We start from the raw sequence: 21303 nt of genomic DNA on the forward strand, positions 1-21303 counted from the left end.
AGCTAATGTCATGTACCAGAAGGTGGCGTAATATGAGATTGCCAGGTGTATTTGCTGGCACATATGCAATGTACTTTTCCCTTAAATACGTCAACTCTTCATTTCAGTGATTTTATTACAATAAATATTTAAAAACTTAATCTGCTGTCCGTTTTTCATGGTGGATATCAAAACTGCTACTGTCGTCTTTAGTGTTATTGCAAAAGAGTGGTCAGATCTTTAAAGAGTTTGCTATTTCTTGACAAGCCATGCATTCGTTTCTCACAGGGGTTCTCAGGACCTGTTATCAAATATTGGAATGTTGAGGCATTGTACAAAAGCTGCTCAACAGTTTTTCTTTATAATAACAAAAATAATGTTTGTTACTATAAAAGAACTATAATTCCTAGGAACTATGGTCATACAGTATTGTTGTTTCAGTATTGGTTTAAAATGCTAATTTAAATATGATATGTAGTTTAGAAACTACATGATTTTGATATCATTGTTTACAATTTCCAATTCTAAACTTCCATTCTCTCCTTCTTTTTCTTTTTCATTGTATTCTGATTTTCTTCAGCTACCATACTTTTTGTACTGCATTGCTTTGAATTTCCACTTTTGACAATATTTTTTCTCCTCTTTAGTCTACCAAAAAATCCAACAACCAAAAGATCTTTCCATTCTTACTGTTGTGAGCACACCATGTATGTTTTTCAGCTCAAGACACATGCTGTTCATGTAAGCTGCTCTTGAGGTGCTGCTGCTCAAATCTCCTTTATCTGAAATTATTCTTTGGTTCCTTTCTTTGGGACCATACGTAATGGTGTGCACCAAAATCTTCGTACTTCTATGTTTAAGTTTTTAACCAGAACTTAATTGGTTCTGCTATTTCTGTAATTAACTTCTGTTCCTCTGCTTTTTCCACTTAGAAACATTCAACATGCACATTCTTACAGAATAGTAATTCAAACCCTTTTATTAATTGTTTGTCTTTGATTCTGTTTTGTGTAGTTCAGTTTTATAGGGTCTGAAGTTTGTTTATTTTTAATTTCTTCAAATTTCATAAATTAAGAAGTTCTAAGCAATTTACATTTTTTCTCTTTGCTCTGTCTTCCTATGTAGGCTTTGACATCAGTAGTTAACTATAGGGAGCCGAAGTCAATCTGCAAAGCACCTGAGTTGGTAAGTGATACATAGAAAGTACTATTTTTTAATGCTGTCAAATGGATTGGCAGGGGGTCCATCGCACAGATGATTTCTAACACTAGTTAAACTCAGTGGTGTTTTTCAATAGTAAGGAATAACTTAACCTGTGTGCACATTTTGTGGGTTGGTTTTGATGCAGTTGTTATTTTTTTATACAGATTTTGTATTCTCTGTAGATACATGTATTGTTCTCCTATGAATACAGCCCTTGTAATAGAAAATGAGGCTGTAGACTGTGACTTACTTCATGCTTCAACTCTTGTGTAGAAGTTTGGTCTACCTTGGCATTCATTTGTTCTCAAGCTTGACAAGTAGGTTTGTGTTTGTTTTTCCTTTTTTTTAACTTGAGCTGGCCAAGTACTGTGACAACTTGTTGAAGAAATCAGCAAAGGGAATGACAGAGAATGAAGTAGAAGACAAACTTACAAGTTTCATTACTGTTTTCAAATACATTGATGACAAAGATGTATTCCAAAAGGTAACTTTTGATACTCAATAAACTTTAAAATGTTACACTTATACTTGAAAAATGTGGTTATGGTTTTAAAAATCTTCATGTCTTCTTTTTACCTAGTTCTATGCCAGAATGTTGGCAAAAAGATTAATTCATGGTTTGTCTATGTCTATGGATTCTGAAGAAGCCATGATTAACAAACTAAAGGTAATGTAATATTCTAATGCAGAATAAGTGGACCTAGCAGTATGTAATGTTGAGAGGAAGCAGCAGATGGTGCCAGAGATAATTGAGCAGTTAATAGATCTTGTTTCCAATAGCTGAAAGGAAAAACTAATTTCTTAGTAGTCTGTGAAAGATATAAGCTAAGTATCACCAGTGCATTTGAGATTTTTATGAGGTTTGGGTATTTTTATTAAGTATATTCAAATAATTGATATTTGCATTTAAAAAAGTACCAAGGACCTTCATAAACTATCTTTCAGTTTTATAAAATAATGTTGTTCATGTAAGTCTATAGAAAGTTAAACTGAAATAAATCTTATAATCTTGGTTTTTAATGTTTGTTTTCTATTGTAACTAGTGTTCTTTGTAAATTTTATAACAATGCTTTTGCTAACTATTTTTTCCATATATTAGTAGTGAATATGCATAAGTACTGTTTTCACTGTAAAACCTGTTACAATGTTTCTTCACAGCAAGCCTGTGGTTATGAATTTACCAGCAAGCTCCATCGAATGTATACAGACATGAGTGTTAGTGCCGATCTCAACAATAAATTCAACAACTTTATCAAAAACCAGGATACGATTATAGATTTGGGAATTAGTTTTCAGATATACGTTCTACAGGTACTAATGTATGTTTATTACTATTGAGTTATTTGTACTTAATTTTTATATTTTGATAACAAGTGAACCATTTTCCATGAATAGTTCTCATATGGAAACTAACACTTTGAGATTTTTGTGGAATAACTAATTTTCCTAGTGTTTCTTATTAGAATTAACCCAATGGTACAGTAAAGAGTAATGACATAAAATGCCTTGTTTCTTGTCTTGAATTAATACCTCAGTGGGGCATGCATAATGAGCAGTAAAAATTCTGGTGGATATTGCTAGACTTATGGCATAACATATAGAACTGTCTAATAGTGGGGGTTTTTTTGTAGTGTATATGTTGTATGAAAACATTAATACTTTTATTTTTCCTGGTACCTTTAGGCTGGTGCATGGCCTCTAACTCAGGCTCCTTCTTCTACATTTGCTATTCCTCAGGAACTGGAAAAAAGTGTACAGATGGTAGGTTAGTAGGAGACTTCTTGTAAACGTGGAAAATGTAAAATAACTCCAAATAAAAGATCATCAGTCTAACAGAGAAAAACCTGAACTGCTTCATTTTGTTTGTAAATCATGGCTATCTTGTTTCCAGTCCATATTAAAGTTGGAGAGTTCACCTAAATGATACACTGAATTTATATATGTATTTGCATAGCTTTTCTTTTTCACCTCTCTTCTACGCTTCATGGTTGATGAAGGGGATACTACTAAATACCAGTCAAATACTAAATACCAGATAATACTAAATACCAGTCGAAAGAACTGGGGTGATTGTAACCTTTGAAACCAATTCTTCATATTTAGATAAAAGAAAGTTTTGTTTCTAATATTAAATTGGATCAGATTTAATAGTGGATGAAAATGTAGATGCGGGTTTCTTGTCCTGTCATCCGTAGGAGCCATTCAAAATTGAGCTTTGAGCGAAACTTCTTTAAAGCTAATTTTACAAATTCTTAAAGCAGTGAAGGTTTTACTTTGGCCAAATGTTCTCTTTGTATGTGATGATTTCTGCTTTGTGAGGTGGAATATTTTATTACTTTTCATTATATTATGGTGCTCTAAATGTTACCTCTGCAATGTTCGTGTTAAAATACAGAATATATGTGTTGATCTTTGCTGAAGTGTATTTAATGTTGAAGTACATTTTAGGTAATTAAAAAATATATTATTTGATATACCAGATTTTTTTAAAGCATTTCTTATACCTTAAATTGGTTTAAATTATAGTGGGAAATTCCTGTTTCTGCAGTGAAGGAGCTTTTCAATGTATTGCTACTAAATATTAGAACTATTTATTCTGCTTTTATTTCCACTGTATTAAGTGGCACTTGGTTTTAGCAGTGTAACAATTTCCAACCCATGCTATGGGATCCACAAAAGGTGATTGATGGCATTTTGCTGTTCTTTGTGAGCTTAAAGTAGGATCATTGTCAGTCATGCCTCAGTTGGAAAATTGTTATGGATTTGCATATCAGAAGCAGCTCAGAGTCTGGGTTGCTCGCCTAACTTCACTATTGAATTTTGTTTAAAGGAGCAATTCATGTGTTGCCTATCTAGAATGAATGCTCTAAATTAATGTTCTTTCTTATTCCTTGAGGAAACAGAGCATAACCTTGGGGAATCTTTGAAAAATCAACAATGTCTGTCTTTGCTGTCAAATTTGATCATTGATCCATCAAAAGAGAGTTCTCTCAGTATTCTAGCCAGGATACAGAAAGAAGAAAAACCATTCTGCAGTTGCACTAGAAATCACCTCTGTATCTGGGCAAATTGTTCAGCAGCTTTTCCAGGCTCCAAGCCTACTAGAGCTTCCTGTAAATATAGATTTATTTGAATGGTATACAAATACTAGTTTTCATACTATGTAAGCTTGTGGGTGGAGAAACACCTGAATTTTCAAGAGGTCAGAAGTCCCCCTTTTTGGATTTTTCTTTAATGTTCAAGTTGCCAGACCAAATCAGAGTAAACCAAATTGATGTGTACACAGGAATTTCTGGATTGATTTTAAATAAGATATCAAAGCTGTGGAATACAGAATGATTTCACCAAGGTGAAAAAATAAAAATACACTTGTTTTTATATGGAATCGGAAGGAACAGAATAATAGAACCTCACAAGATTGATTGCTAAAACCTAGAAATTCTTTTAAGTTCAGTAGACTTGATACGTCTTGGAACATTGTTCAACTACAGTATTTTACATTTCGAGAGTATGAGTGTGTCAACAATCTTTTTGATTTAATCATCAAGTGCTATGTTAATCTGTTCAAGTGTTTCGGTAAATGGCTGATGTTTAGTCATCACCCATCTTCTAAAGGAAAATTCTGTCAAGAATTGATCTGCAATGTTTGCATCCAATATGGTGTACATAAAACCAGTATTTCTTCCCTGGGGTGGTAGTGTGATAATAAGCTGTTGTAAGTAGTTATATGTGTGACAAATTTAATTTCATTTTGTTTTGCAGTTTGAATTATTTTACAGTCAACATTTTAGTGGAAGGAAGCTTACTTGGTTACATTATCTTTGTACAGGTAAAAATAAGTCCTTTGCTAAACGTATGCTCTATAGAACTGACAATTGTTTGTTAAAAGTTCTTTTCAAATGGCAACAGACCTTGGAGTTGGAACATTATGTTGCCTATAAAGTCAATTGACTTATTTTGAACTATAAATAATTATTTGCTGTTTAGTATTTCCATAATTTGTTTTGTAAACTTGCTTATGTTGTCTGTGATCTACTAAATCCAAGTAAATCTAGAATTACACTTTTTTTGTAACTGCAAAACTGCAGAGTTAAAAATGATTGCGCTGGAATTGTTTCTGTAGCATTAGGTGTCCTTTAATTGAATATTAAGTAATGCTGTGATAATATTTTAATCAGATATGTAAGTATTTATAGTTATGTTTCTATTTACTGTATAGAAATACATGTTAAAAAACATCTTAGTATATAAAATCGTTGTTTAGTTTAGTATCAGTCAATTGTTTTTTATTCCAGGTGCTTTCAATATCAGGTTTTAATTACTGAGCACCAAAACATACTACCTGGATGTGAAAACCAGACTAGCATACAACCATATAATATAATGAAAATTTAGGTCTGATAATAGAAGTTTGCCATTCATTCACACTCACCTTCACACAGAAAATATAAATCTGCTTTCAGGCAGATTTCTTCAGAGCTTTTTGCTTTTCCTCTTTTCTTTATTTTTTATTTTTTATTTTTCCTTCCTTCCTTCCTTCCTTCCTTCCTCCCTCCCTCCCTCCCTCCCTCCCTCTTTCTTTCTCTTTTCTCTTTTCTCTTTTCTCTTTTCTCTTTTCTCTTTTCTCTTTCACTTTTTTCTCTTTGTTCTCTTTGTTCTCTTTTCTCTTTTTTTCTCTTTTCCCTTTTCTCTTTTTCCCTCCTTTTTTTTTTTTATTTATTGTGGAGGAAAAAAAAGTAATGGACAAGTCTTTTATTCTGTTTTTAAATCTTACCTTCAAACAACTTTCATGTAATCAATTATTCTGTCATTCTGTGTAAGGTCTTACTAATTGAAGTTGATGTGTTGAGCTATTTGGAACTTCCTTTTTTATTTTTTTTTTCTTACTATAAATTATATTGCATTATTCAAATTCAACACCGTAGGCTTCCCTTTCTAATTGAAAACACTGCTGCTCAAGTATTCGTTAAAAGGGCTTTTCTGTTGCAGACCATATTCTGTAGAATAAAACCAACATCAGTTTACATCTTCCCATTAGAAGTGTTAAATGCGTACTTAGGTGTGAATTGACTGTCTAGAAACGTAGGAAGAGCTCTAATAGTTAGGCTTCAGATAACTTTTTAGCACATTCCATTGCTTTATAAAATACTGCTTGTATCATTACAGGTGAAGTAAAAATGAATTATTTGTGCAAACCTTATGTAGCCATGGTCACTACATACCAAATGGCAGTGTTGCTTGCCTTCAACAACAGTGAAACTGTTAGTTACAAGGAGCTTCAGGATAGTACACAAATGAATGAGAAGGAACTGACAAAAACCATCAAATCCTTGCTTGATGTTAAAATGATCAACCATGACTCAGACAAGGTAATGCAGTAATGATATAAAAGAGCTTAATCTTTTCAGTCTTGTGATTCTAATACTTGCGGGTTTGGTGGGGTTTTTTTGATATAGAAGAATCCACTGTTTGCTTTTTCTTTTTTCCTAAACTGTATTATTGACCCTTGTGAACAATTAGATATCTATTTATAAGGAGGAAGTAGACTTATCTGTGTCATGTAGGTTCTCTGTGCCTGTAACAGCATGGTATGTTGAAAAGGTAATAATTATTTATTTGTTTCTGTTGCATTTCATCCGTATGTCTTTAGACTCACTGCTGTTGGAGAAGATACTCTTCGACTGCACCACTTTCAGAGTTGTACTGGATCATGAAAAGGAGCCAGAGTAGTAAACCAAAGAGTCTTAAGAGACATTGTAAAATAAAATACTGTGGTATTAGGAGTCTGAAAGTAATGGCAACCATGTTAGAATCATAGAATAGTTAGGGTTGGAAAGGACCTTAAGATCATCCAGTTCTAACCTCCCTGCCATGGGCAGGGACACCTCACACTAAACCATCTCACCCAAGGCTCTGGCCTTGAACACCACCAGGGATGGAGCATTCACAACTTCCCTGGGCAACCTATTCCAGTGCCTCACCACCCTAACAGTAACGAACTTCTTCCTTATATCGAATCTAAACTTCCCTTGTTTAAGTTTTAACTCATTACCCCTTGTCATATCATTACAGTCCCTAAGGAGGAGTCCCTCCCCAGCATCCCTATATCCCCCCCTTCAGATACTGGAAGGCTGCTATGAGTCTCCACGCAGCCTTCTCCAGGCTGAACCGCCCCAACTTTCTCAGCCTGTCTTCATACAGGAGGTGCTCCAGTTCTCTGATCATCCTCCTGGCCCTCCTCTGCACTTGTTCCAACACTTCCATGTCCTTTCTATGTTGAGGACACCAGAACTGTACACAATACACCAGAACTGTACACAATTGTACATGTTGTACAACTGTAAACAAAGCTTTGTTTGTGGTTAAGGCAATAGCTGATAGAGGTTCTGTTTTTGACTCTGCCTCATGCTTCTGTATGACTTACATGAAACCACTTACCCTTTTCCCATACAGCAGAGGGCACAGATGTCTGTCATGTAAAAAACACTGCAGAAGTGCCTGCACATGCCACACAAACTTTAGCATGAGTTTCCAGCTAGCCAAGAATGCCTGTTACTTAGACAGTATCAGGCAGAAGAAACTGAGATAAGCTGTTCACTTATGAGGAAAAAATCCAAAGCTGCTCTGATAGCTGCTTTTTTTTTTTAACCAGGAGAATATTAGAAAATAGAAAGTGAGATCACAAGGAAGATCTGATGCTTGGCTGAAGCATAGGACATGCTTCCAATATCTAGAAATGAGCTCAGGTTGGAACAGTGGCTGGGAAGATGTCTGTTAAACCATGGGTGAAATATAGCACTGGGAGCTATTACAGAAAACAGTGAGATTTTTTTCATAATCTTAGAAAGTTGCCCATTATTTAAAGGATTTGCATTTATTTGTGTCTGTTGTATAAATTTCTTTAAACTTACGTCATTGAAGCGTGAATGGCATGGCTTTCCAGCCCTTTTACCTTTTAGTATCTGCCACTGCATTTTCTGGTTCTTTAACTTCCAGGCTATTGTATTCAAACATCTCGCTAATTCTGTTTGCTTTGCACTCCATCCAGCAATGTGAAAGGAGATCTGTAGACAGTCTATCAGCTTACTTATTGAATAAGCTAGTGAACTTCAGTGGCTTAAGCAGTGAAATTAAATACAGTAACTTCTCTTTACCTGTATCTGAGCCAAATAGAAAAGTACGAACTATTTATGTACAGTTTACAGTTTTGTTGTAGCTTGCTTTTGTTTGGTTGTTTTGGGTTTGTTTGGTTTTGGTTGTTTTTTTTTAATAGAAGGAAAACAAAAGAAAACGTTGGAGTCATGCTTTTTGAGTTCATGCACAACACAATTTATTTTGGTTTATATTCAACCATGTGAGCAGAATAATGCTAAAATTAGTGTTAGTTTATATTTTTTTAAAGCTTTTGATCTTTGTCCTTTGTTGAATTTTCTATGCCATTCTTGGATATTATAAAATATTGTAATGCAGAATATAAAATTAGAATTAATATTGGTATGGATATAAATTTAGATAAATATTGACTGTGTTCACTAAAGAATTTGCACTTGAGTTTTGGCAAGATTCCAAAGTTTCAGAAGCCCAGTACCTTTATTCTGCTGGGAATTGGTAATACTTGTCACGGTTTAGGGCTAGCCAGTAACTCAGCACCACGCAGCCACTTGCTCAAACCCTCCCTTCCCCCCCCACCCCAGGCAGGATGGGGAGAACTGAAAGAATGTAAAACCCCATGAGTTGGAATAAGAATGGTCCAGTAACTAAATTACAATATGAACCTGCTACTACCACTAATGATAAGGGAAACAACAAGGGGAGAGAATATAAAACCTAAAGGGAGAGGAAAAAACCCAGTAAACACAAATGATGCACAGTACAGTTGCTCACCACCCATTGACCAATGCCCAGCTTGACCCGAGCAGCAGTCTGAGCCTTCCAGGTAACTGCTCCCCGTTTATATACTGGTCATGACATGCTGTGGTATGGAATACCTCTTTGGCTAGTTTGGGTCAGGTGTCCTGTCTGCTTCCTCCTGGCTTCTTGTGCCACTCTTCACTGGCAGAGCACAAGACTGAAAAAGTCCATGGTCAGGGTAAGCATTACTTAACAGCAACTAAAGCACTGGTGTGTTATCAGCATTGCTCTCAGACTAAAGCTGAAACAGCACTGTACCAGCTGCTAGAAAGGAGGAAAAAAATAACTCTTACAGCTGAAACCAAGACACTTGTACAGGCTCTTGCCGGGAAACTACAAAGATCAGTTGAATATAAAGGTGTTTGGGCTGCAGGGAATAATTGTCATATATTGAAAGAATTGTACTTTTCATGTGGAATAGAGTTGAGATTCTGATAGGAAAAAAATAGAAATGTACACATAGTTGTGGAGCTGTACAAGTTGCAGTTTGTCAACTTTTTCTTCTATAACATAGCAAAACACTTAGATGTTTTTCTGTAAGTTCTGGAAGGCAACATCAGTAATGGTTATGAAAGCAACAGCTCTCTCTTGGGCTTCTGCTGTAAATAAATGCAAATCCTACTTTCCTTGCAGGGAAAAAAATGAGTTTAAATGGAGACCGTTTGCAAATAAGCTGTTGAAGTATTAAAACAGAAATTACTTTAATCATATTAACTTGTTTAATAAAATTCATGTATGTCAGAGTTCTTTATAATGTTTTCTCAAATAGACTTGATTTCTAGGTTAGTTAAACCGTAGCTTAAAAAACTGACCTGGTTCAAGTGGCATTTTAGAATTCCAGCTACAAACCTGAAATTGTTTGTGTGTATGCAAGCCCCTAGCTGCGATTTTTTCAAAGTAAGTTGTTATTATTTTCTGGTTCCACTCCTGATTTTTAAAAAGGTTCTCTATTGCAGGAAGACATAGAGGCAGAGTCTACGTTTTCATTAAATATGAGCTTCAGCAGTAAACGAACAAAATTTAAAATTACTACATCAATGCAGAAAGACACACCACAGGCAAGTATTCTTTGGTGTTTCAAGCTTGAACAGCCTGGGAAGGTTATTGTTCTAATACTGAATTTATTGTAGTAGCTTGGTGTAAGCAGATGTAAGAGTTCCCATGTAAGATTTAAATTTAAAGCTTAAGCAGTGGTGGGTTTTCTTGTACTTAAAATATAGGCAGGAGAAGACAGAATAGGGAGTAAGAAAGTGGAAGAAAAATATAAACAAGAACTTGCCTTCTTGTACCAAGGGGGATTGACATTTAGCTTGTCTTACCTAATGAAACTTTTTTTTGGGTGGTGTTTATAAAAGCAGTTTATTCCAGGAACAGCAGAACCAACGAAGTCTGTTTTCCTATAATTTTATGTCCTTTGGTAACTAAAATTAACTCCAGTTTTGATAATCCATGTTCCCTCTGTATCTCCTAAGACGTAGAATTTTGTACAAGAGGTGTATGTGCTGCCAAACTCAATACTTTATAATAAATTCTGCCTGCCTTTCTCCTTAGCAAAAACACTGGTTTGGATGTCTCTCTCCTACCTCTCTAACTTTCATGAAACCTGCTATTCTTGACATATAGAAGTACTTTTCCTGGAATTGAACTTCACCTAGATTTTTTTTTTTTAATTAATTCACCACTTTTAATAAAGGAGAAAGTATGCATTCAAGGTATTTTTATGAAGTGTTTGTTGATCTTGCTATATTTTAAGCACTACTGTTCTTCCTGTATTGCAGGAGATGGAACAGACCAGAAGTGCTGTAGATGAAGACAGAAAAATGTATCTTCAAGCTGCTATAGTCCGTATCATGAAAGCACGTAAAGTGTTGCGGCATAATGCTCTTATTCAGGAGGTAAGACAAAATGTTCTTTGTATGGCATCATTAAAATCTTCAGGATAGTTGGGTAAAACATCTGACCAGAAAACATCCCCATGTCAGAGCTGGTACCCCAGTGAAATTAGTGAGAATTTTACTGGAGTCTACTTTGAACTGGAGCACTGTACAAGACCCTCAGTCTTGTAAATGTGTCCTAGCACTAAAGCATTAAGTGTCCCTTTGCTTGCTCTTTCCCATTGGCTGGTTCTTTGCTGACAGATGTTCTGTCCTGTAAGAATCATTGCCAGAGCTGTAGGTTCAGTTGAAAACCTGAGTATGTATAATCTAAATATGGAATTTACACAGAAGAACGTAGGCAATTTTGAGCTCTAATTGTGATTTTTTTTTTCTTTTTCTAATTCATATCTTAAATGTTTAAAGTTGTCTGAATATGGAGACATGTACTTCTTAATCTCCCTTTTCCATTAAACAGTATGGTTATCTAGGTTTTTTAGTTTCTAGGATAATTACCTGTGAACTATCACAGATAGGCTGGGAAAGAAGTGCTATTTCTTTCAGTTTTCTCCCACTTTCCCATCTGTGCTAGTTGCCTGCCTAACTGTATTTCTTATTCCAACTTAACCTTTGCTCCTGCCAACCAGTTCCCAGTTTTAGTTTCCTCAGCATTCCAAGGTGTTCGTTCTCCAGTTTAATTATTTCTTATGTCTCCTGAGCCTTGCTTGGAGAGCCTCAGAGTGGACTGGTGAGAGAGGGAGTAGATTCCTGCTGTATTCAACCATTCTGAGCATGTGGGTGGAGAAGCTTTCAGTCGTTTTGAGATATGCTGTGTGCTTTCTGTCTTGTGGTGAGGGACGAAACAGTTTACCACACCCACCACTCAGTGTTTATTTGCTAAGAAAAAGACAGCTGCAGAGAGCTAAGCCCAGAACTTGCAATGTGAGGCATCTTAAAGGTTTTGGATATTGAAATAGTTCTTGTACACAGATACTCTGAAAGCTTAATTTAAGAAATCTGATTTTGAATATCTAAAAGATGAGGCAGTGCAGGTCCCAGTTATTATCAAAATCTTTGGTTATTTTGGTTTCCTGTTACTTAAATCATCCATGCAATTATGATAAAGTCCTGTAAGAATTTATAGCTAGAAAATGGTAGGCAAGCCCTGTTCCATCTTTGAAAATATTTCTTTTTCCTTACTCTCAAATTCTTAGAAAAAGTTTTCAAAGTGTATTTTGCTTGAGATCAGTTTGTAAGGGTGGAATAAATGACAATTTTTTTCGTTTTGGAAACAAAAGATCTTTTCTGGTTACTACTTCCTTTGTTTAACTCAAGGGACACTGTCTGACATGCCTCTACTGCATTTTTCTCTTGCAGAATACTATAGTCTATTAACATCAGGAGCTTGATGTCTTGCAGGATAGGTGGACATTTTGGTTGTTACTTGGTTAAAAACTGAGCAGAAAGTAAAGCTAGTGCTTCATTTATCTATTACCAGCCACATCCACCTATATTATTTTTTTCTACCTTTGCTTTTAACTAAATTTCTAACAATTTTGAAAAAATCATGTCCTTTATCATTTAGTCTTTAGCTCTCAATTTTGAATACTACTTGCATCTTAGATGGCTTAGAGAATTTAAAACTGAAGGCTAGGCTTCTAAATAATTGATATCTATTCTGCAGTATAGTGTGGGGACCTTGATGTAGCCTCACATGATCAGTTGTGAAACCTCAAGCAATAAAGAGAAGCAGTACAAAAATCCAATAGCAGTAATTTTTCCTTTTTTTTTTTGCATTCTGAATTAACTTGTGCCAGTTCCCATGCTGCCTCAGTTAAACTGCTGCTGAAACCTTTAAAATGTTAAATGTCTTCTCTACAGTCCGTGATATAGATGTACTTTTTAGGCACTTCAGAAATTATTGCCAGATTTTAGAGCAAATTGTGGCGATACAAGTTTTTATATAATTATTGCTTTCATACAAAGATGAAAATCTCATGTTAAGCGGAAATTTATGTCTGCACTGAGCTCAGTGACTTATTTTGCTTCATGTTGTATGAATAAGGCCAAACTGCCATGTGGTTCTGAGTTGAACATGCTCAGCTTTCTCACTAGACTGACCTTTATTGAAAAAATCCGTTACTGTCACTTCCTTTTTCTCCCCTGTTAACCTTGTAGTAAGATTTGATTTACTGTCAAGAGCCTTTTTTTCTTAGTGACTATTAGTGATATTGTTACTAATTATGGTGACATTGTTACTTTTATCGTGATGTTTATATACTTACATATAATGTATTCACTTAAAATTTCTAGCCTTATTTCTTAGGAGTAAGAATGAATCATTTGAAAGGAAGTCTGTTTCCTATGAATGGTTAATATTTTCTCACCTCATTAAGGTGTTTTTCTGAGATACAAGGTCAGGAGTATACTGGTTTTAGAGATATGATTGAAAGACTTCTTGCCTTAATGTAATTAGCTCTAATTGTAGCAGTTAGACTACAGAACTACACATTTCATTTAGGGTGAGGTGTCCAAGAAAATACTCAAGGTTCTCGGTAGACCTGTGTGTGTCAGCACGTTGTCTTTGCTGAATTATTAATTGTGTTAGATATGCCCTGTTAGTTTTACTTTTAGCTCCATGCTGTAGTATTTTGCAGGACAAGGTAGCTTTTCCCTTAAGATGAGTAAGGTCAGTGGGAGAAGTGGAGGGGAAAGGTCCTTTCTGGGAATGCAGTCATTCCCAGGATATTTTTTATTCTGACTATCAGGTATTTGTATCATCTTTCTTATTTGTATTATCTTTGATAAAGCAAAACCTTACCAGTACAAAATTTTATCTTTTGTTCTCTCTTTCCTAAGTAAATACATGAAGTATGATGATGGTAATCAGTATGAATGCAGGGCTGAAGTTAGGTGAAATCTGAGCAGATCTATTAGCTTGTTAGCAGCAAGTTTCTTCTCATTTGTACTGCTGTGGAACATACCAGACCCTTGGCTGCTAGCCCAACAAAACTCACTTGTTTGAGCTTTTTGTTTGCTTTGCTGGGTGAGCTATACCTGGCGAGTGCTATTGGCTCATAGAGGGCTCCAGCAAGCTCTACAGCTGGGACAAAGCCAGCCATGAAAAGTGGTAAAGAGAACGTGGAATCCAGCTGAAATAAAAATTACTTCCTTTACAGAACAAATGAGAAACTAAAGGCAAAATATATTGTGACACTTGATTAGTAAGATCTTTGGTTTGAAAAATTGTCTAAGTTAATAGAAACGCATATTCTGTTAACTACACATCATTTCCTCCTCTTCTCTACAAGAGAATGGGCAAAACTGAGAAGTATTAAGAGACATCTGAAGTATTGCCTGCAGTGGCAGTTTCTTCCACAATGCATATGTAGATTTTTATTTTTCTTTCCCAGTAAATAACTTTTTACTGTCTGTATTACAAAGTTCCAACCAGATTTCACCAAATCGTAGGTCTGGCTTCAGTGAACAAAAAGAAGTTCATCTTGATTGTCTCAAGTTGCCTACAAAAGGAGGTCAGTGATAGGGAACTCTGTTTACACCTTCTGAGCAGCTGAGCAGTTCAGGTGACTTCCAGGATCAGGTGTACAGCACTACATGGGCTGGAACTTCAACAAAACACAGCAAATCCAGCTCACATCTCATATCCTGGCAGCTGCAGCAGCAATGAAGTAGTGTAATTTTGCAAAAATGATTACTACTTGAGCTGCGTCTTCTGTGATGAAAAGTGTCATCTAGGGCTTTTCAGCAAATTGCTTGATAAAGTGTTATTCTTTTTTTTCATGCAGATTTGATTGTCTAGTGCAGTAGAATCTCAGAGAATAGGCTGCATTTGTAATATCGTTAAACCGTGCTATTTAGGAATGGATAAGCTTTTATAACATGGTCAGATTTTGGGGGTAATTTGCTATTTATCTGCTTATATGTTCTCCTAAACATGACTTTTTAATGATAAGAAGAAAACACAGGTTTCACAAATCTTCATTAAGTGAAAATGTCATCTCTTTTTATGATAAAAACAGTAGTAATGGATGAGGAGAAAATTGTGTTCAACTTTAGAGGAAGTTTTGAAAAATACAATGCAATGAAATTTAACCGTTCAGAATTTTATGAGTTATCATAAAAGCGAAGATTAGCACATTCTCCAGGCATTACATTTCCAAGTAAGACTGCTGTAACTCAAAATTTGCAAGTCTAGGACTGTTCCAGAACAATGAAAATACATAAACAGAAGTAAAAGGGATCTAGTCTAAGAAGGGAAATCAGTTACCAAGGCCAGTATGGAAAGGTACATACAGTTTTACAAAATTTTCACTTTGCTTGAGCTGTGATAACAATGAAGAAGTGTGTTAATATTTGACTAATTTTTAACCTGAATATCTGTCTACGTTTGTACGGTGTGAATATTTCTGTAGCATTTATAGCTGTTGGGAATAAAAATAACAGAAACCCCATGTCTTTCTCTTGCAGGTAATTAGCCAATCAAGGGCTAGGTTTAACCCAAGTATCAGCATGATTAAGAAGTGTATTGAAGTTCTGATAGACAAACAGTACATAGAACGAAGCCAGGCCTCTGCAGATGAATACAGTTATGTAGCATGATGTTGCTATCCTGCAGGTATGACTGTAAGGAGATCATTGCTGTCACTGTTTGGTGTGTTCCTGTGGGAAGAGGCAGGCCTGTGCCTCCATAATTGGTCACTTGGCAGCCCCTGTTTTTCTGCTGTTTACAACATCACCAGTGCCATGTCATGAGCGTCAATGAAAATGCCTATAGATATTTCAAGCTCATGTCATTATGACATTTCTTAAACTTTACTAAAAGAATGAGTGAAGTATTGCTGAAATGTGGAAAATTGGTTGGGTACCATGCTTTTTTTTCCCCTCCCTCCCCTTTCACGTTTGCAGTTGATGTTTTTTAATGTATCTTAAGACAAAGTTAAAAAAAAAAAAAAAAAAACCTAAATATTGTAATATGACAGATAACCTAATAATTGTATCTACATTAAAATGTAAAAAAAAACATGACAAACATGATACTGCTGCTTGTCAAATAAAAAAATAAAGTTATATAATGTGTCTGGAATGATTGTAGAAATGGATATAGCATTAATGTTTGTAAATATTATTCAGACTTGGACGAGTTAAAATAATGTTGTATGTTTGGGGTTTGGATAACCTCAGAAGTAGATCTGACATAAGAACTAATTTATATAAAACTGAATACAAGGTTTGTTATGTTTGATGTGATTATAAAAAAAAATATATATGGTGAAGCGCACATCTTGTTTTCTTGAGATTAGGGTAATTTGCATTCTGAGTGCCTGAAGGCCTACTCTGTGTCTGTTAATCTCACACTGTATGTTACAAGACAAAATAAACAGGCATTTGGGGGGATTTCAGTAGTGTAGTGCGCAAAGAGTTGGGAATGGTTATTATGAACATCAAAGATATGGCTTGTGAAACCACCCTGATAATGGGAAAGAATATAGCAGACAGGCAATTGAAAACTGTTGTTTCACTAGTGCATTGGGCAGAAACACTGTGTGGATAGGTACCTGTGTTTGTTTCCGCATAAGCCTATACTAGTTTTTTTTTTTTACCTTGTTTTCACTCCTGACTCATGCAGTTGTGTTTACCGTATTTTGTTTTCCTCTGCACCAGTTGTATTTCTAGCTATTTGGACAGACAAATTCATGGGCTGTTCCATGTCCTGTGTTTCTCATCACGGGTGGTATGGTGACTACTCACTCTCAAATAGGCAATGTATGACTCTAAAAGTTACTAACTCTACCACTGGAAGTAACTGGAGTTTAAAGAGCATTAAGAAAGTGAACACACTGAATGCCTGCTGCAGAAAAACAGCTTCCTCGTAGCTATGCCTGCAATTATCATTGACAGGATTTAAATGTTCTATTTTTGCCAGATTTTATTAGTGTGCATATAAATATATATATATGTAGATATATATTATTTGCAATATTTTTTTAGATTGTGTGATATTTCATCACCTACTAAAAGTCCAGAGATCCCAAACTGATTTTATGGGAAAAAGCCCTCTGGTGGGAGCTTTTTCCTTCTTCTTTCTTTTTCTAGCTTTTCACTGTATAAAGATTTATCTCTGACTCTCAGACTGTTGCTGTCTCATATTTCTTAAGTGGCATGGCATTCATATGTTACCTGGAAGGTACAGTAAACTTTCTGTATTTATCAAGGAAATGCATCAAGAAGTGGTAGTGTTTTCCTTACATGGCTTTTGGTGAGGGCAGATAACGGGCAATAAACAATGAAGGGCACTAAACGTTTCTTCCATATTTATGCCATTTTATCCCATGATGCTAAGATCTAGGTTTTTTAAACGGATTTATGTCTTAAAGAAGTGGGGTTTTTAACTGAACATAATATGGTTCAGTAAGTCATTGTCTAAAGAGGTAGTTCAGAGTTGTGTTGGGAGACAGCAAAGGTGCTTATAGTGTAAGTGTAATAAACAGGAGACACGTTAGCATAGATTTTGATGGGAATTGCTTCTAATCTATTTTGGTGTGAAACATTTCTGTGCTTTATAAAAAGGAATTCATTACTCCTTTTGGCAGAAAACAGAATAGAGATAATGTTCTGTGACACAATAGAAAAAAAAATATTTGCCTGAAAATTGAATTGTCACATCCTTTCTCCAGAAAACAAACAAAGAGTGACACCAAAGCTTTTGGAAACAAATGTGTTTTATCTTGTAATTTGTGTATGAGTCAACAGATTTTAAGCTTGTTTCTTCATAAAAGGGTTAATAAAAGCTTTATTTAAATACAGATTGCAGTAGCAAAATTTTAAGACTGAGGTTTAACAGTCCTTAACAGATTTTGTTTCAGAATCACTTTATAGACAAAACAAAAACTTTATTCCTCTAACCCAAATACGTAAGGTTTTAGCATTACCTTATCTCTGAATTTTTGCATACCAAAACCATCAAAAGTACTATTTTGCTTTTTAGATAAGCATGCTGCTGAGTTGAGACATGTTTAGCAAGTTAAAAACATTCATCTATTTCAGTGCAGTTGGCATACCCAGACAGTGTCTTTCATAATTACACACAAACTCAGACTTTTCAATGCCTCTTGGGAAACATGGCTGTAGCTGGGAAACATTTTGTATTCTCCTTTATAACTCACACCTTCCCCCAAGGAAAAAAGTAGTGCAGAGATTCAGCCCTCTCTAGCTGGGTTAGGTCACTGAAGTCATTGCTGGCACACAATGGTGCAGTTTATAGATGATGTAGTTTATGCTACAGCCTGACAGCTCAACACATCTGGCAAGTACCATTTAAAAATACAAAGTGCTAATAGGTATTACCAGGAGAGGCAAGTTATAGAAAGATAAGACATCTAAAAATGCTGTGCATTTTTAATTTTTCACTAGAAGAAACTGCTGTAATTGTATAGATAGTTTTATTCCTTATCAGCCTGTTGACATGTATGACCCACTGGTTTCCTGGGAGCCACAGGGCTGACTCTGGAAGCATAATGATTTCATACATCTCATACATTTATAATGTCAAAATGCGTTTTACCTCTGGTATTGTTGATAATTCTTATGCTAACTGAAAATGTATTTCTGTGATGATTTGTCTTCAGATTGCTTATCTTATTCTAGGAAACAAAAATGCGTACCTTTATTTACGTGTGTTCATACATACAGGGCTGCTGGAACTAGGAAAGGTACTCATCACCATACCATGAAAAGCAGTCTTCAAAGCGGAGAGAATCGTTACTTTTTAAGAAACCTTTCAATGAGTATGGCACTTTTCCAAATATGGAACAAAGTACAGAAATTGGCTAAAGGAAAAGTACATTTTATAAGCTGATACCTTTATGCTTAGAAAGCTATTTCTTAAAAAAGTCAATTTTAAAAGCAAATCTTGAAGCATAGTATTGATTTTTGAGCCGAATAATTCTTTGTACTTTAGAGCAAATACGTTAGGACTGTCCATGGTTTCCAAATATGGTAAGTACCTAGAGTTAATTAAGGTATTACAATCTATAAAAACATATTTTTCAAAGCAATTTTTCTTGCACTGAGTATTTTCCCTTATTACAAATCTGAAGTTATCCTTACTTGCCTATGGTAGGTTTTACTGCACTTCCTAGCTAATAACAAAAGAGAGGTTTTGCAAGTTTTCAGGCAAAAGAGGAAGAATCAAAACATTGCTTGGGTATAGTAATTTTAAAACAATGCAAGACTGCTAAATGCAAGTATGTGCATTTTTCTAGAAGGGGGTAAACAAGTATGACAGTAAAAGTAACTAGGCACATGTAGCTTGGATATGGATTTTTTACTGTCTCGCTTCTGCAGAATTCACAATTGCATCAATAAGGGGAGAAAATAACAGGTCACAAAAGGGACGAGGGGTGCATGCCAGTTGATCTCCCTTGAGAAGTAATGGAATTGTATTTTTGTGTTCTTTATATTTGAATAGTTTAAACATTTATGTGTTAATTAACAAGATTACTCTTTAGTTCAGTGTTGATGATTACTTGGCACCCATTTGAGGAAGAAGTGTGCTGGAGTATTCAAAGCAGTAAGTAATGCATTTGACATAGCTATGTGTTGGTGGTGCTCCCAACAACTCTCCCAGGAGCATGAAGCACAAGACTGCATGAAAACTCCCTAATCTGCCCAGTAAATCTACTCTCTGAGAAGTGAAGACTCTCAGCCTCAGGAGTAGTACTAAGCAAATCAAAAGGTACTCTTAGTCACTTCTAAAACAGTTCTAGCAGTTTAGGGAGTTACTTCCACCATGCATTTCTACACCCTCTTTATGACCTGACCCTGTGACTGAAAGCTGTCAATGATTTAAGCAAACCTGAAATGCTCACTTGATTGCTTTGGCTGGAGTGACACACAGCTTGTGTTAACTCCACAAGAAGTGGAGTTAATGCAGTGCTCAGATGGCGAAAGTGATGGGTGTGTGTATTACTAGTCTATGACAATATCAAGTGAAAACTTTGCATGTGAACCACTGGTGAACTTGCTGTTGATGAATCCTTTCCAGAGCTTCTGGTGTAGCCATCAGTCTCCATTGGTATTTTATACTGAGAAGCATTATACTAACTTTGTGTGTCCTTCCACTCTTCCACTGAGATAAATCATACACTAGTGTTTCTGTAAATAATGCTCTTCTAATCTTCTTTGATGTAGTGTTCTATACCAGCAACAGAAAATAATGTAATTTGGGACTACAAATTTGGGACAGAAAGTAAAGTAGGATGGATGAAACATTTCTGAATGTCTGTATAGCCAAGGCACCAATTATTTCAGACTGACTGTTCTTCAACCAGAAGTTTATTAGTGTTTACAGGAGCAATAGATACATAAGTAGATTGTTAGCTGTGTTTTCATCTTAAAGAGGCCTGTTCTTATCATAATCATTGAAAGGTAAACACTGCATTAACTCCTGTTTGTGGAAGCTGGTAGTTCTGATGTGTATCAAGCTCTTTTCCAGTAGCTGTGAACAGTAGCAGAGTAGTTGCCAACAGTTATTAAAGATGAGTGGTTTGAGGACAGTTTTGAACCTTGGCAGATTGCTGTTGCCTGTCTTTTGTTGTTGGGTATATCATCGATAACTTACTAGGTATGTATGCTAACAAGTAATACTTGGGTAATTTTTCATATCATGCTGAACAGTTTTGGTTCAGTTTCATAAGATATACTTAGGCTGCTTTCTTAAAAACTCTATGCATGGGTCCTTTCTTCTTTTGAACTTTTTTATAGTTGTCGAAACTTGAGTTTGAACAAAAAAAAAAATCTGAAACTGATATTTTGTAGCCATCTGGGTATTTGAAGCCAGTTCAGAATGTTTTGTGGCATTTGTTTTAAGCAGTGCCAGGCATTTGGCTCTTTCAGAGTGGTAAAATACACGGAGTGAGGTGCTGCCTAGAACTAGTCAGGAGGACACTCAGTGGAAGGGTACGAATGGTCTGCTGGCTCTTATGCTTTGGAAATTGACCTACTGTGTCTGTGTGCACAGGCTCTAGCACATCACACTTTCTTTTTAGGGTTTGTTGTGTTTCAAAGAGAGGGCATAAGCACTGATGCCTGTGGACATTCAAGAAACGAGAGGCCTGGCCTTTTTGAGCCTGTCTTCATTCTTTCCTTGACCAGGAGAGTGCCCTAGTCTTAACCAGTAAGACAAGCACAGCCTACTGCCTCTCTTGGAAGTACACAAACTTAAGTTGTCTTGAAGGTAAATCAAGTCAAAAGGGTGAACACTTACCTGCTTCCCAAGGCTTTTGTGTATTTTTCATTGCAATATTCAAGGGAGTAA

The 21303-nt window shown here is 35.6% G+C and overlaps 1 protein-coding gene across 3 annotated transcripts in view; it reads left to right on the plus strand.

The window, feature by feature from the left end:
- Window positions 1-16060, plus strand: part of CUL2 (cullin 2) — a 49813-nt gene extending 33753 nt beyond the window's left edge. For 2 of the 3 annotated variants that reach the window (XM_061349902.1, XM_061349912.1), the window contains 8 exons: window positions 1105-1164; window positions 1538-1666; window positions 1763-1849; window positions 2341-2493; window positions 2866-2943; window positions 4945-5011; window positions 6349-6551; window positions 10050-10238. In XM_061349902.1, the coding sequence (XP_061205886.1) occupies window positions 1105-1164; window positions 1538-1666; window positions 1763-1849; window positions 2341-2493; window positions 2866-2943; window positions 4945-5011; window positions 6349-6551; window positions 10050-10223 (951 nt within the window). In that variant the 3' untranslated portion in view covers window positions 10224-10238. Of the gene's footprint in view, window positions 1-1104; window positions 1165-1537; window positions 1667-1762; window positions 1850-2340; window positions 2494-2865; window positions 2944-4944; window positions 5012-6348; window positions 6552-10049; window positions 10239-10871; window positions 10989-15455 lie in introns of those variants that run through there. The other variant, XM_061349921.1, reaches the window with a different exon arrangement.
- Window positions 16061-21303: the final 5243 nt, after the last annotated feature.

Source organism: Neopsephotus bourkii, unplaced genomic scaffold (genome assembly GCF_033783945.1).
Source record: "Neopsephotus bourkii isolate Nb327-2 ecotype Australia unplaced genomic scaffold, CSIRO-AGI_Nbou_v1 NB_53, whole genome shotgun sequence".
Classification (NCBI taxonomy): Eukaryota; Metazoa; Chordata; class Aves; order Psittaciformes; family Psittacidae; genus Neopsephotus; species Neopsephotus bourkii.